The following is a 16,693-nucleotide window of genomic DNA, read 5'->3' on the forward strand; positions in this document are numbered from 1 at the left end:
ATTGTCAGTGAGCTTTGGATTTAAGGGACAGCAGGGAGGACAGCTCCATGGAGGTAGTGGCCTGTGGGGCAAATCCCTTTCGAGTTGGGCTGAAAAGCCCATCCAGGACCTTTCTGTAAATTGCAGTCAATAGCATCATCCTAGTGCACCAGAACCAGCCCTGGTTTTAGCTGTTTCCCTTTGGTAGCTCTGATCTGGCAACCATGACGGAAGGGAGGAAGATAAGGTTTGAAGAGCTTATCCCTGTGCATAAACCAGGTCAAAAAGTGCTAGGGGAGGGGAGCTGTCTGCTTCGTAGCTCCATTAGGCTCTTGCCACTTCAGAATTCCCCAGAATGGGGACCAGGTTGCCCTGCCCACCCATGCTAGCATTTCTCAGCCCACAGGCTCACGTGACCCAGCTGCTTTTATATTGCAGAGCCTGTGTGGGAACTATCACAGGCTTTCACAGAGGATTTGGCTAAGTAGATGCATGCTCAGAGGTAGGATACAGCCACCACAAACTGAAAGGGAAAAGTAATTGTCCAATTAAAGGCTGCAGCCTGGTGATGCAGGGAGAAGCTGGGATATGAAGCTTCCAGAGGGCTACCTGGGGAAGCCAGGGCTGTAAGGTACATCTAGTGGGTTGCTGTACCCAAGTCCTGTTCAGCAGGTCCTTTTTGTTAACTCACCACTAATCTAAATGCACTTTGAACAATAGGTCAGTTAATAGAGCCCAGGTACTAACAAGCGGACAGAATCGTTCCAAGGATTCCAGTAGGAGCGGTGTTCTCCCAGCTGGATCTAGGACTTCTGAGGCCTTGGAGAAGAGGAAACCAGCTGGGCCATTCCTTCTAGTGGCTTTGCCTCATCAACCTGCAGTTCCTGTTTCAAATGTATCTGTACAAAGTCTGCCTTTGCCAAAGCCATCTGCAACTAGTGGCCAGGATTTCTAGAAGCTGGCTGAAAAATGGCATGAGTTGGCTCTAATAAATGTATGCTCATCAGAACCTGACTGCTTCACAGTATAACAGAGAGTGTGACAGCTCAAAGAAAGATTAGCTTGTATGTTCAGTGTCATGCTCCCACCCAAATCACAGCAGGTGAGCGTCTGTTACAGCCCTGGCTACAGAGCCTGGGCCTTCATCCTGTGTTACAATAGCTCATGTATCTAGCTCGAGGGTCCCTGGATCAGTCTTCATGGTATCAGCCAAGCTCCTGCTTCAAGTGCACAGATTCCTACTTTTTGACCTAAAGAAGAGTCCCATTGAGCTGTCCAGGATCCCCAGTGAGTTTTGCTATTGGAATAAGAAGTTTGCCATCTATTGAAAGGCAGAATCTGCGTATGCACTTGCACAAGGCTGAGGTAGCCCCCTGCCATCCTGGTCACAGACAAATCCAGTTCTGCAAGGCCCTGGACAAGCCCAGATGGTAACAGAATAAGCTCTCTTTACTATGTCAGGACAGTCTCTAATACAGTGGGGTTCTGGTCTGTGATGTAGGATCCCAGCCATTACCTTAAGGCAACAAATACATAGGGAAAGCACCTTGGATTCAGTGCAGAGCATGGGGATTCAAAGGGAAGAGGAACATAGCAGTACCCACATTACATATGAGTTGAGACTGGCATGTTCTCCCAGCAGGGCAGGCCCTTGGGCCATCTCCTCAGTGGCCTGGTTTTGAGATGCAAGCGATGGAAAGAATGATGGCATCTCCTCCAGAAAGGCCAGTGCTGTTATGCTTGTTCTTTCTGTACTGAAGGAAGTGCAGGAGGTACAGTGGGTCAGGAGAGCAGGAAACAGGTTGCTACTGAGCAGCTCCCTGACCCTGATGATTAAGCTCTGGACGCTAAATCCGTCTCTGGCTTCTTCCCGTGAGATTCCAGTAGTGGGCTGAATGGGCCCTCCAGCAGCATGGGAGATATTTACAGAAGAGCAGCAAGCTTTTCAAAGCTGGGGTGGGGTTTGCTGCATAGCAGTGCAGCTACTTTGTTGCCTGGTATCAGCAGCATCCAAGTGCATCGTGACCATCCTCAGTGCAGGGCATGTCTGGCCTGTGGCAGTGCTTAGCCTGCAGGGCTAACTCCATGTACTGTTGATGACCTGGGAAAAGATCCTCAGAGCCTCCATTCCCTCCCAGTCAAGAATACAGTGCAGGTCTCAATGGAGGGACTGCTTCTGTGCCTGCATCCCATCCACCACCTGCCTAGAATGCTCTTTGCCAGGCCTGGCCTTGGTGGAAGTAGTTTTGCCCTTTCAGGGATAGCACCACAAGCACGTGGATGGTTCCCATTGTCACAGTCTCTATCATATGAGGTAGGGCAGGACAAGCACAGACTAGAGTGGAGCCACGGGCCTGGGGATTCAGCAGAACTGGATTCTATTCTAGTCTCTGCTGCAGGGCACTCTTTTGGTAAGTCACCTCCTCCTTGTTACCTCTGCTTCCTTATTGCAAACTGGAGATAACAATGCTGACATCCTGGAAAGCATTCTTATATTGCAGTTTCCATCCTGCATGTCGGAGGCAGGGAGTAGCATTGCAAGTTCACAGATGGGGCATAAAGGCACAAACAGAAGTAGTGAATTACTGGAGGCCACTTAAGAAGTCTGAGTCAGAGGAATGATTTCAACCCAGCTTTCTCCTGTCTTAGGCTAGTGCCCAGCTGCTGGATCACCTGGCCATCATCTTCACTCTTGAGATGAGTAGGTTTAAAATTCCATCTGCCTCCTAATTAAAATAACCCCAATCCCAAAAGTATCCACATGGCCCTGATTTACTGCATCACTACAGTAATAAACCAGGCAGCTCTGCACTGTGCAGTTCAGCCAGCAGCTGTCCTGCGATTGCCTGCCACCATATGTCCTGGCTGCAGCCAATGGCTGAGCAGGCAGGCACTCCCCAGTTATCGACCCTTGAGTTAGAGAAGCATTTTGACCCTGCTTCTTTTGGGTGCTGTTGTAGTAACCATCTAGGACACTCAAACTGGGCCAGATCAGGGAGAAATTAACCTTTATATGATGGCAACTGAAACTTGTACTGTGAGACCTTGTGTAGACTGGGGGAGCAACTCTGTGGTCAAGTATCTCCGTGTTTGTCATTTGTCAGCACAGTCTTAAGCAGCTGCTCCCAGTCCCAGCCCACAGTCATTTTTCCATGGCCAGCTTTCTAATCATTAGTTTGTTTGCCATCTTGCATCCCTGCCGATTTGGCAGGAAGTGAGCGGATGTGGGGTCTTGCACCATGTCAGATCCTAGGTAACCACACCATGTCTTCCTGAGAAAATGGAGAAGCCCAAACATGTAAAGCTTGTGTTACAAACGTAAGCTTCCTGAGTGCTGATGCCTGCATGTCCTTCAGGGCCCTGAGTCAGCTCTTGTTCTCCTGTAAGGGAAGTTCTAGGTTCCTGCTCCATCTGTCTGGTACGAGGTCTTGTGCCAGGCCCCTCTGAGCTCAGCCAGTACTAGGGTTTCCCCCACTGCCCTCTGGAAATCGCAGCCTGCTGGAGGTTCCTTAAGTGGACTCTATTAGGCAGGCTGAGCTATGGCACTTTTCCTGGCATGCTAATGCCAGCTCAGTTCTCCACCCTCATCCACAGGCTGTTATGCAGGTCAGGCCACTCTCACAGTTAGTCCCAGCCTGCAGTGGTATAAAAACCGTCTGAAATAGAAGCATGTCTTACCCGAGTGCAAAACAGACTTAGCAACACATTCTGGAGCAGCAGCCTGGCACCCTCAGAAATGGATTTATGTGGGAAATAGGTTCAATAAACACAGCAGCGAGCAACCTGTCCCTATGTCGTTCTTTCATGAGCTGTCCTGGGTGTTTTACCACACCAAGCACCTCTGTTTCTCCTTTGGTTCAATTCAGAGCCCTTTGTCTGACATCCGAAATAAACATTACCACTCCTGGAAGAGAATTAAATGCCCAGTAGTGCATGTGCCAGCAGCATGCTACTGCCTTGGCTAATGTGCCAGTATAACCAAGGGGGACCCTCTGTGCTACGGCTCTGAGGAGGTGATACAACAGTTCATGCTATGCTTACAGTGACCCTCATGAGACTTGAATCCCTGGAGTCTTTAAGGGGGGCACAGCTGAGAGTCACTCCCTCCTTTGGGGTATATGCAACTCTGCTCCAGCAGCCAGAGTCAGAGCTAGTGCCACCACCTCTAGTTACCATGTTTTCCCTTACGCTGACATGGAGAGCCAGGCTGGGACTGAGCCCTGGGAGAGCATCCCTTTAGTTTAAGAGCAGAAGAGAAGCAGATATTTTGCCAAGGTCCAGCCTTGACATTTGGGGTAATTAGACCCATGCAGCCCTGGGGGTGGTGCAGGAGAGGGTTCTGAGGACCCACTGCCAGCTTCCCATCCAGCTTCTCAAGCCAGTACTTGTAGGCCCACCTATGGAGAGGGAGTGCTAGAGAACAGGCAGTGTGGCCAACCCCATGGGGTGGACAAACCGACCTTTTAGCAACTGTAAAAGAGGAGGGTGAACTGCCTCTCGAGCATGCAGCAGCTGTTATGCTGTAAATGTTACATCTGCACGAGTGACCTGAACTGTTCTAGCTTTGACCCTGAATGAAGCAAAGGACTAGGATGTCCTGATCCAGAAATAGGGTCCAGGTTAAAAAACAGTTGGATAAGTTAGAGCTGTTCAAATCAGCAGGAATGCCTAAGAAAACTCACCCCAGAGCACTCGAGGGACTGGCTGAAGTACAGGTTTCCCTTGCCAACCGCGGGGGTTAGGTTCTGAAAAGGTCCCGTGGTTGGCAAAAACACAGTTGGTAAAACTAAAGGCTTATGGGGAAAATGGGGCTGGGGATTTGAATACTGTACAGTATAGTGTATAAAAACCATTTTTACTTAACATTAATACATAGGGTGGTCAACCGGGCATAGGCATACCCCTAGGGGTGCTTAGGTTATAGCGGGTACATGCTGGCAGGCAGGGATGAAGCGTGCCCAGGGCACAGTGGTAGCATCTCCCCCAGTGTGTTCGCCTCTTATAAGGAGGGGGAAAGAGAGGGACACATCGGCCGGCCCCGCACAGCACATCACATCGCATCACAGCAGTTCTCTGCCCCCACCTGTCTGAATGGCACAACCCAGCATCGTAGGGAACATAGAAGCCGTACAGGGATCTCCTTGCCTGCCACTGCTCACCCTGCATTGCCTTGGCGTTGCACCTCCTGCACCTGGGGCTGTACAGGGGCAGCAGCGCAGAGCTGTGCCCCTCAAAACAGCAGCAGGCACAGGAGGCGTGTTGCCGGGGCAGCATGAGGCAAGCAGCGGTGGGCAAGGAAATTCCCATGGAGCTTCTTTGCTCCCTGCCATGCTGTGTCATTGGGGAGGGAAGCAGGGCAGCAGGGAACAGTGACAAGTGAGCCTGCTGTTCCCTGCCACTACGGGTAAGGCAGCTCCCTGCCACTGCATGCGCCTCCGGCAGGTCTGGGGGCCACCTCCGGCTGGGGGAGAAGGGGCTATGGGGCGGAGGAAGGAGAGTCACGAGCAGAGCCGGGGGTTGGCAGGCTGATGCGCAGCCACAGAAAACTGTGGTCACTTAAAACTGTATACCACGGTAGCCAAAATGGTGCACAGAATATTAACTGTGGATACTCAAAACTGTGGTTGGCAAGGGAAACCTGTACTCTGGTCCATTAGGCTGCTTGCAGACTTCAAAAAACAAAACAAAACAGCACTTCAAATTCCCTATGCTCCTATGCTAAGCGTAGCACGTGCTCAGAAGAGGCAGCATGTTATTTGGACCTGGCTCACCTAACATCTGTATAGATTGGGTGCTTTAGTGGGGCTTTTTGGGTACTTTTATCTAATAGCTGATTCATAGTTTCATAGTTGGTAGGGTTGGACGGGACCTGAGCAGATCATCATGTCTGACCCCCTGCCATGGCAAGAGAAAGTACCTGGGGTCAAATGACCCCAGCAAGGTGTTCATCCGGCCTCCTCTTAAACACCCCCAGGGTAGGAGCCAGCACCACTTTGCTTGGAAGTTGGTTCCAGATCCTAGTCCCCCTGACCATGAAGTAGCGCCTCCTGATATCTAGCCTAAATCTACCTTCCTCTGGCTTGTGACCATTATTCCTAGTCACTCCTGGCGGTGCTCGGGGGAACAGGGGCTCCCCCAATGCCTGCTGGTCCCCCCGACTAGTTTGTAACAGGCCACAAGATCCCCCTCAGCCTTCTCTTGTGGAGGCTGGACAGGTTCAGGTCCCGTAGCCTCTCCTCGTAGGGCCTGCCTTGCTGCCCCCTGAATCAGCTATTAGACAAAAGCACCAAAAAGCCCCAGTGAAGTGCCCGATCTTTACAGATACTGCAGAGCCAGGTTGAAGTAATGCGCTGCTTCTTCTGGTAAAGCACTTCTTGTTGTTTGTTTTTCAACATCTGCAAGCAGCATTAGTGATTATCTTCATGATGAGAGGGAGGTCCCAGAGGACTGAAGAAGGGCAAACGTCGTACCTTAAAAAAAAAAAAAGAAGAAAAAGAAGGTCCCAGGGAGTTATAAACCAGTTGGCTTCACTGTGATACCTGGAAAGATTCTGAACAAATTGTTTAACAGACTTGGAAACAAAGGTGATACAGTAACAAGAAACAGCCCACGTAGATTTGTCAGAAGCAGATCATGTCAGCCCAATCTAAGTCCTTCTTTGACGGGGTATCTGGCCTAGGGGGTAGGAGAGAAGCAGTAGATGCGATATGTCTTGACTCCCAGCTTTTGAGACTGTTTCACATGATGGCCATGTAGTAATATGCAACCTAGCAAAATACAGTTCAGATAAAAAAAAAAAAAAAAAAAAAAAATTTTAACCTTGGTGCTTGGAAAATTGTACTGACAGCAGCCATCAATTACTGATTGCTGAACAGGGAGATCTTAAGTGTGGTCTTGCAGGTTCTACCTGGGGCCCAATCCTATTCAGTATTTTGTTTAAAGACAAAGATGATGGAGTAACGAGAACAATCTGTGTGGGGATGCCACCCAGCTGGAAGGGGGTGTTTTGTGGCAGAGAGGAGGATGAGAGAATTAAAAATGATCTTGGTAATTTAGAGAGCTGACATGAATGAGATGAAACTCGATAAAGACAAATACAGAGTACTGCACATAAGAAGGAAAGATCAAATTCTCAAATACAAAACAACGAGTAAGGTGGGCAGCTACACAGCAGGAAAGGTGAAGTGGGGACAGGCCCACAAATTCTGAATGAGGTGACAGTGCAATTCTGTTGCAAAAATGGCAGATGTCGCAGTGAGAAAGATGTTAACAGGAGTGTTTGATGTGAAACACAGGAGATTATTCATTATTCTGCTCTGTGTGGTGCTGGTGAGGTCTCAGCTGGAGTATTGCAGACTCTCTTTAAAGAAGATGTGAGCGAACTAGAGGGCCTAGAGGAGAAGCAATAAGAATTAAGAGGATAAGGCAGGACTGAAGAATTGGGTTTATTTAGTCCAGAAGACTGATGATAATTTTCTAATACATAAAAAGTAAAAAATAACATCAAAATCAAACATAAACATAACATAAGACAAAGTACATAGAGTACAGCGAGTAGTTGTTCTCCATGATCAGGGAGGGTAGGATGAGAAGAAATTGGCTTAATTTTTAGAAAGAACGATATTTAGGTTAGATATTGGGGAACATTTAGGAAAAACTCTTAAGGTTAGTTAAGAATTAACACAGGTGACTTACAGAGGTCGTGGAGTGCCTGCTACTGGAGGTTGTTGAGAGCAGGTTGCCCCAACATCTAGTAGTAGTGCTCTTAGGTCCCTCAAAGGAGGAGGTAGGACGGGGCAAGCCCTTGAAGTATCTCCCAGCCTTTCATTCCTCTGATTCTGTTCTTGGGGACCCTAGGTGCAGTTGCAATAGAAGTACTAACGAGCAGGTTCAACATGCAGATACTGCAAAAGGAAGTTTTGTCTAATGAAAACCAAGATATTGGAAATGTGTCTATACTTTAGACAGAACCAAGGACAGTCATTGTTATACTAAACAGACACTGCTTTGTCACATTTTCTGCCCAGCACTAGAGCCACTGAGCACCTACTCGCCAGCCTAGAATTGAAAGTATCCAGAACCTGCTCAAAAGCAAAATGTGGAAGCTTCCATCTCTTACTGAGAGGAAATTGGCAAAGCTGATGAGCAGGCGGCTCTGTGACCCTGGTGCTGGCAAATGCTGAGGTGCACATTAGGGAACAGCTTGGACGCATTTGATTGTTGAGTTATTAATTGTGGCTGCTGTCATCAAGGGATGTTGGATACATCTCTCTGCCCAGTGCACAGCTGTCATCACCAACGATCACCACAGTAGTGGTCATCTTAGCAAGGTGAGGGTGGACGAAAGAGTGGAGCAATGCATGGGCTTGGATCCCTTCTCTGCCACAGCATTCCAGCATGTCCTTGGGCTTGTCTACTAAGGAATGTGCAGAGTCTACCTGGGATACTTCAGAAAGTGGTTTGGTTGAATTGCATTAAACAACCCTTCATTCAGTTTAGCTTAATGCACTTTGAAAATAAATTTAAAACCAACCTATGGTCAAGAACATCTATATTGGGACTTAATGTGGTTTAACTAATCTATCTTGAATTAGTTTGGATTAATTTGCCAGAGTGTCCCAGTATAGACAAGCCCCTAGTCTTTCCAGTCTTTGTTTACCCTCCTGTATAGGCATTAAGGTAAAAATATTAGAAAGGGTAAAAATATTAGAATGTATAGTGCCCAGAGACCATGGGGCTAAGTACCTCATGATAAGTACTTCCTAAAATAATGGAGAAACACTTTTTAAAGTATTAGCTTCACTGTTCTTGCCCACCTCTGACATGGCACACAGCAGGAAGTGGGGCTCAGATATAGAGGCACAGAGTAAGTAATGATTGGCTGAGGCAGTAGCATAACTAGACTGGGGCACCAACTTGGGGACAAGGTGCAGAAAGATAGCAGGTGCTGCCACAGCCATGTGATATCACTGGTGGTGTGGTGGCAGCTGGAACCACTGCTACCCTGGGCATTTGTTATGCCTCTGAACTGGGGGATTCTCGTTGCACTCCGTAATGATACAAAATCTGAGGGAATCAGCAGGGAATTGAAAGGTGCTGATCAAAGGTGACTTCACCCAGTTCTCATCTAACCTGCTGAAGTCACTGCCCCAGGATCTCACGGAAGCCAAGAGTATGGCAGGGATTCAGGTGAAACCTAGGCATGTTGATGTTGCCTGCAAAGCTTTGTGTTCATGGTAGCCAAGATTAACATGTGAAAGCCTTAGAGCTTTGGGTTCCCCATCATAGGAAGGGATAGTTTTTGGGTGAGACCTAGATGAGGCTATAGTTTCATAGTTTCTAGGGTCGGAAGGGACCTCAGCAGATCATCTAGTCCGACCCCCTGCCATAGGCAGGAAAGAATACTGGGGTCATGTGATCCCAGCAAGATGTTCATCTAACCTCTTAAACATCCCCAGAGTAGGGGCCTGCACCACTTCTCTTGGAAGCTGGTTCCAGACCCTAGCCGCCCTGACTGTGAAGTAGCGCCTCCTGATGTCTAACCTAAATCTACCCTCTGCCAGCTTGTGACTTATTCCTGGTCACTCCTGGCGGTGCTCAGGGGAACAGTGACTTCCCCAATGCCTGCTGGTCCTCCCTGACTAGTTTATAACAGGCCACTAGATCCCCCCTCAGCCTTCTCTTTTGGAGGCTGAACAGGTTCAGGTCCTGTAGCCTCTCATAGGGCCTGCCCTGTTGTCCCCTGATCATGCGAGTGGCCCTCCTCTGGACCCTCTCCATGCTGTCGACATCCCTCTTGAAGTGTGGCGCCCAGAACTGGACGCAGTACTCCAGCTGCGGCCTGACCAGTGCCGCATAGAGGGGGAGGATCACCTCTTTAGACCTGCTTGAGATGCATCTGTGGATGCATGCCAAGGTGCAGTTGGCCTTCCTAACTGCCTCCCCACGCTGCCGACCCATGTTCATCTTGGCGTCAATGATGACCCCCAGATCCTTTTCCGCCTCCGTGCTGACAAGAGGGGAGTTCCCCAACCTGTAGGTATGGTGCCGGTTGTTCCTCCCGAGGTGCATCACCTTGCACTTGTCTGTGTTGAAACCCATCCTATTCTCGCCCGCCCACCCTTGTAACCTGTCTAGGTCTGACTGTAGCCTGTTGCATCCTTCCAGTGTGCCCACGTCCCCCCACATCTTAGTGTCATCAGCAAATTTGAACACTGCCCACTTCCAGGTTGAGAAGGACCCATCCACTACCACCCTCTGGGTGCAGCCCTCCAGCCAGTTGGCGACCCATTTGACTGTGTGGGTGTCTACACCACAACCCCCCAGTTTCTTAATGAGAACGGGGTGAGAGACAGTGTCAAAAGCCTTCCGGAAGTCCAGGAAGATTATATCCACTGCTACCCCTGCATCTAATGATCTGGTGATCTGATCGTAAAAGGCCACCAGGTTGGCCTGACAGGACCTGCCACTGATGAACCCATGTTGGTTGCCCCTAAGCATGCAGTCCCTTGCTGGCCCCTCCTGGATGTGTGCCAGCATAATTTTCTCAAACAGCTTGCCTAGGATTGAGGTAAGACTAACCGCCCTATAGTTTCCCGGGTCCTCCTTCCTGCCTTTTTTTGAAGATGGGGACCACGTTGGCCCCCTTCCAGTCCTCCGGTACCTCACCAGACCACCACGAGTGCTCGTAAAGCCGTGCCAGGGGACTTGCAATGACCTCGGCCAGTTCCTTTAGAACTCTAGGGTGGAGATCATCCGGACCAGCTGACTTGAATACGTCCAACCCCTCCAGAAGCTCCCTAACTAAATCCTCGCTAACCCGTGGCCCAGGTGTGCCTCCCCCCGGGCCCGAGGGGGGCCCAGCAGGGAGGTGGCTGTTCTGGTCCCTACTTAGGAAGACGGAGGCAAAGAAATCGTTAAACATGTTAGCTTTGCCGTCTGGTGTGATGACCAAGTTTCCCATGGCGTCCTGCAAGGGCCCCACATTACCAGGGACCTTCTTTTTACCCCCTACGTATTTAAAAAAGGACTTCTTATCGTCCTTAATCTGGGAAGCTAGTCCCAGTTCCATCTCTGCCTTGGCCTTCCTAACTGCCCCCCTACATCCCCGAGCAACTACAGAATAGTCCTCCCTGGTGATGACCCCTTCTTTTCATTGGGTGTAAGCCTCCTTTTTAGCAAGGAGACATTCCCGGATGCTTTTGGTGAGCCACGGAGGCTTGTGTGCTCTCCTGCTCCCTTTGATCCTCGTTGGGATTACCTTTCTTTGGGCTTGGAGGATCATCTCCATAAGGAGGGACCACTCTCCTTGGACACCTGGCTCCCCTCCCCCCCCCCCCCGGGACCTCAGCGCTTCTCCAACTATCCTCCTTAGCTCGTTGAAGTTTGCCCTCCTAAAATCTAGGGTCGCTGCCTTACTGCATGCCTTTGCCACCTTGCGCTGGATGGTGAATTCCAGCAGGCAATGATCGCTGTTGCCCAGTTGGTCGAGCACCCGCAGCCCCCTTACCAGGTCATCACCCGTGGCCAGCACTAGGTCCAACAAGGCGTCCCCCCTGGTGGGGCTGTGCACCTCCCGGGTTAGATGGAGGTCCTGCACTCTGGCCAAGAACCTACGTGAGCGTTCAGACCTGGCTGACTGCTTCTCCCAGCAGATGTCCGGGAAGTTCAGGTCCCCCATGACAACCACATCCTTAGCCTTCACTACCTCTGTGAGCTGACCCAAGAATTCCTGGTCAAGCTCTTCTCCCTGGTTGGGAGGTCTGTAGTAGACTCCCACCGTTAAGTCCCTTTCCCCTCGACTGCCTTGTACTCTAACCCAAAGCACTTGAGTGCCCCTCCCCTGGCTCCTTGCTAATTAACGAGGATGTGTATTCCTCCTTAATAGAGCGCCACGCCCCCACCCCTCTTTCCTATCCTGTCCCTCCTGTACAGCCTATAGCCCTTGACATTGACCGCCCAAGCATGCGTAGAGTCCCACCACGTTTCCGTAATCCCCACTATGTCCGAGTTGGTGTCAGCCATCAGGAGGGTGAGTTCCTCCTGCTTGTTGCCCATACTATGAGCGTTTGTGTAGAGGCATTTGAGGCCTCCTGCAGGTGTGTGTACTGACCCCCTAGTCCCAGCATTACCCTGGCCCCTCTCTCTTACCTGTTTGTTTGCTTCGCTCATTGGTCTGGGCTGGGCTGTAGTTGTGGGTGCTGTTTGGTCTGGCAGTCTGATGTTTCCTCCGCCCTCATCTTCCCCTTCCCCCGACGAGCCTAGTTTAAAGCCCGCCGGAGGAGGTCCGCCAACCCAGAAGAGAACACACGCTTACCTTTAGGGGAAAGGTGGAGCCCGTCCCATCCCAGCATGTCTCTCGTCATGATGTGCCGGTCATGGCTGAGGAAGCCAAAGCCCTCCTCAAAGCACCATTCCTGTAGCCGCCAGTTATAACCTGCTATAATTAAGTGCAGGTTCTTCCCAGTGATCTGTTGGGATTTCTGGATTCTTACTTCAGCTGGCTGTTACCCCACCTTGCATCTTCATTCTTCACCAGCTGATGTATAGGGGTGGCCCTGCTTTGTGCAGCACTCATAACAGCAAAGCTCAATCCTTCCCAGTGCACACATTAGGTCAGGATCTACTTTGCCAGGAAACTGAGGCAGGAAGTGGGGAAGGGGCCAGCATGCCAGAGCTTGGGGTTTGGGGTGGTTGAGTCTTGGCATGGGCTCATTTGTGTCCATTCTTTTCCTCCACAGGGGCTAACAAGTATGATGATGCATCAAGCTACATCCAGAGCAAGTTTGAGGACCTGAACAAGAGGAAGGACACCAAGGAGATCTACACACATTTCACATGCGCCACCGACACCAAGAACGTGCAGTTTGTTTTCGATGCCGTCACCGATGTCATCATCAAAAACAACCTGAAGGATTGTGGTCTTTTCTAATCTAGGAACTAAACCTGCTGAGTAATGTGGGAAGGTGAGGCTGACCGGGGATCTGAGATAGACAGGCCAGCACTAATATTTGTGGATGCCATGGGAAGGGTCTGGGGGGAGGTGCCTAGTGGCCAGCTGGCATGGGTGTGAGAAGAGGGGAGAGAAGAGAGTGTATGGCCATGGTGTGCCTGAAAGGTGGGAAGGCTGTGGAGCACAAATCCTGCATGCCAGCATCCCTTATAGTCCAGGACTTGGTAGTCCTACTGCATTGCCTTCTTCATGGAGAGGCAGCATCCCTTGCCCTTGTCTTCAGGAGTGTAAAGGCAACAAAAGTGGCCAGGACAGTCATCTGGAGGCCTGCCAGTCTCCTCCTGCCAAGCTGCACCTTAGGGTGTTCAATCAGATATACAGCCTCCTTTTGAAGTAGTCCTGGTGAGCGAAGTGGGCCACAGCTGTGCTGCATGGAACAGGGCAGCATATCCCATCAACAATGGCTGAGTACCAGGTCATGGTAGATCTTGCTGGCAGAAGGGGGTTGAGGAAGAGGAGCACAGGAGAGAGAGAGGGGCTGCTGCGTACAAGAGAGAAGGGCAGCCTCTGTCTGTAGCTTGCATAGTGTTCCCACTTCACATGGCACAGATTTGAGCAGTGCCAGTGGAATCTGAGCCAGCCATCACCTCCTTAGCATCAAGTGGTTGCATGTAGGGTTTGAGGGCAAGCAGACAATAGTCCTGTTCCAGTGCAGCAAGCCCAGACATGGGATTTTCTGGAGGCAGCTGGTAGGGTAGGGACACCCCTACCCCTTGTTGCCTTCACATTTTATTGGGGGTAATTGCCACACACCTGAGTCCATGCAGAAGGCTCAGGAGAGCCTGGGAGGGCAGGGCAGCAGGTAGGTGGCAAGGAGGGGCCAATGCCTAGGGTTCTGTGGCTAAGTCAGCCCACAAAATGCTATGGGGAGGGTAGCTCTAGCAGCCAGGGGCTTGCCAGACACTGATTTATAAAACCAGGTGCACTAGGGGATTGCACTGTGCCCCATCACTGCAGACATCTGCATAGCAGGAGGTGCCAGCTGTGATCTGGAGAAGTTGAGCCATTGCTTTGTCCTGTTCTGCCACCAGCTCTTTCCCTGTAGAGAGCGGTGTAGGAAGGCCCATAAAGGACACCAAGAAGTTGAGGTTACAGCCCTTCGGTGCAGCAATTGGCGACCTTTTAAGGCGGTGGGCCAGTTTGACCTAGTTTGGGTCAGAGGTGGGGGGAGAGGGGCAAGTGCTAGAATAACAGCTGCCACCACCACTTTTCCCTGGATCTGGCCCACAGATTGCCAGTATCTGCTTTGGTGTTTTAGTGGTAAAGCAGCTTTCCCCGTCCTCCCCAGCATAACATTCATGGGTGTCTCTCTCCCCCTAGGATTACTTGAACTGCTTTGTACCAGGTGGAAGAGGCTGATGCTGATAAAGAAAGGACTGCATCATTTAATGACTTCTGCTTCTCATTTTTTTGTTTCTTTTTTTCCCCAATGAAGAGACTTTGGTTAATGACCATGATTGCAGAGACAGGTTCTGTTTTTCCCCACTGTTCCCTCAGCCGTTGCTTCCAGGCTTTGTATTTGAACCTGTTCATTAGTTTTCTCTCCAGTTCATGCCCACAAAGACTTACTCATGGATCACAAAACTATGGCTACAGTTCGTAACACTTCATTCTGTTTTCCTTTAGAACATGAGCTTGCAGGCTTTCCAATGGGTTTGTTTTTTGTTTTTTGAATGAGGAAACCCAAATTTTTACTACTTTTTTTTTTTTTTAACTGGCTGAAATTGCTTCAAATCATCCTTTTTATTAATTTAAAAGAAATCACCTTCCAAATGTTTACATTTAAACTGTGGCTCTTTTCTCTGCAGGGATCCAGCAGGTCTCCTGCACTCCTGTAATTTGCACAAGCCAGCAAGAAAAAAAACAATAAACCAACATTCCTTTAAAAATTTTAAATTAAAAAAGGCTTATTTTACGTTGCTTTTTAAAAGAAAATCTTTTTAAAAACTATTTAAAAATGTCAAGTACTAAGTGGTCAAGTTGTCTTCACAGAATCTTCTACAGTAAAAATTTTGTGCCTTGAGGTTGTCTGTACGTTTACATCTATTCCATAATTTGCTCTGGCATGTTTGTGTTTTCGGAATTGGGTTAAAATAAAACCTCCCCTTTTCCTCATCCCCCTCCCACCCCTGCCCCCCCGCCACAGGCTGGATTCAGTCCCCACCCGGGGAGAGCACACATCCCAGGACCTCTAAACATGTCTCTTCCCATCAGCAAGAACTAGGTTTCTAAGGGCTAAGATGCCAGTGAAGGACTAAGTGGTGGTGATCCCGTCAACTTCTTTTTCATTCCTTTCCTTCCCTGTTGCTTGCCAGCAGGCAGGGTTGCTCATGAGGTTGCTGTACTGTCAACTCTGTTTTAAATGTAGTTTCTTAGCTCTAACTGTAGCGTCGGTTGAAGAAACACTGCTGTACAAAAGCAGCCCAGCTTCTCTCTCATCGAGAGCCAGTAGGGGCTAATAGCAAACAGTGGACGCAGCCTAGCTTTTATCACATGATGTTTTACCAAAATTGTTCACACGGTTTGAAATAATAAAATTGTAGAAAGAAAATGCTCTGTTTATGCCTCTTTTTTTTTTTTTTTTTTTTTTTTTGCGTCTTGCCTCACCAAAATGGAGGTGGCACTGTTTCTCAATACTGGGGGAGGTGGGGGGAACCTGGGTTCCTCTTCTGGACTGGAGCAGTGGGGAATGCCAAAGTGGAGCTGATTCCCAACGGGAGTCTGTCTGGGCCTTCTCCTGCCATTGGTGAGTTTGAGGTAGTGGTGGAAGAAGACATTGAAGGAGCTATCATAAATGGTGCTGCTTGGGTCCTGGTTTCACATGTCATTTAGATCATGAGCAGTAAACCCGTTCTCTGCTTATAATCCAAGAGCCAAGTGACATGAAGGCAGGTCCCCATCCATTGTTGGGTGGATCTCTGTACTGCAGCAAGTATCGGGCAGGGGCAGAGGCAGTGGGGGGCAGAAAGAACTACACAACATTGGACTAGAAGTCTATGCATTAAGGTTTGAGGGGTGTCAGAACAAGGGGGATCCCAGTGCTAGGATAGTATTGGGGGTGATGGGTCCACTGAGGCCTGTGGAATAAGGATAGTTTATGCAGAACCTGTCCTCCAGCACTGAATCTGCCCACCCCTGCACACTTTCATTCTCTCACAGGGAGCCTGAAAGCACTGAGCTGCTGCAGCTGACCAACCTGCTGGCCTTTCACTGATGACAGGCCCCTTGGAAATGCTTCTGGTAACCCCTAGTCATCAGTAACTCTTCATGATGCCTAGTTCCTGAAATTCCAGGGACCCGACCCCTGAGTTGAAACGAGCCCACCTGGAAAACCAAGTCCCTTACAAACAGCCTGTCTGGGATCCTGGACCTACTGTGCTGTCTGGGCTAACATGGGATGCCACATGGGCATCTGGACCTGAACCTTGGCTGCTTTGGGACTGCAGCTGAGGAACCTCACAGCCCAGGGTTTCTGGTAAGAGAAGACACAATGGCTGATGTATGCCATTTTGGTGTTCCTGGTACCCTCAAATTCTACCGTAAAAACCCTGCCCCTTCCCCTGACTGGCATGAGTTTCCAGCCTGGAAGTCATTACTGCTGGGTTTTGGTTTATTTGCAAACAGCCAGTGGAGCAAACATTTCTCTTTTTGTAGTAAAGCATAGCCAGGCTCGAGACAACTGGTAGCAGAGGGGAGCCCTTT

General features: G+C 49.7%; 1 protein-coding gene across 1 annotated transcript in view; it reads left to right on the forward strand.

Annotated features, from left to right (window-relative positions):
• GNAI2 (G protein subunit alpha i2) overlaps nt 1–15,542 on the forward strand; it is a 185,510-nt gene extending 169,968 nt beyond the window's left edge. The window contains exons 8-9 of the mRNA XM_090021061.1: nt 12,720–12,944; nt 14,312–15,542. Coding sequence (XP_089877187.1) covers nt 12,720–12,910 — 191 coding nt within the window. The 3' untranslated portion in view covers nt 12,911–12,944; nt 14,312–15,542. The remainder of the gene's footprint in view (nt 1–12,719; nt 12,945–14,311) is intronic.
• Nucleotides 15,543–16,693: the final 1,151 nt, after the last annotated feature.

The sequence above is a fragment of the Crocodylus siamensis genome, chromosome 11 (genome assembly GCF_052110815.1).
Source record: "Crocodylus siamensis isolate JL-2025a chromosome 11, ASM5211081v1, whole genome shotgun sequence".
In the NCBI taxonomy this organism is placed as follows: Eukaryota; Metazoa; Chordata; order Crocodylia; family Crocodylidae; genus Crocodylus; species Crocodylus siamensis.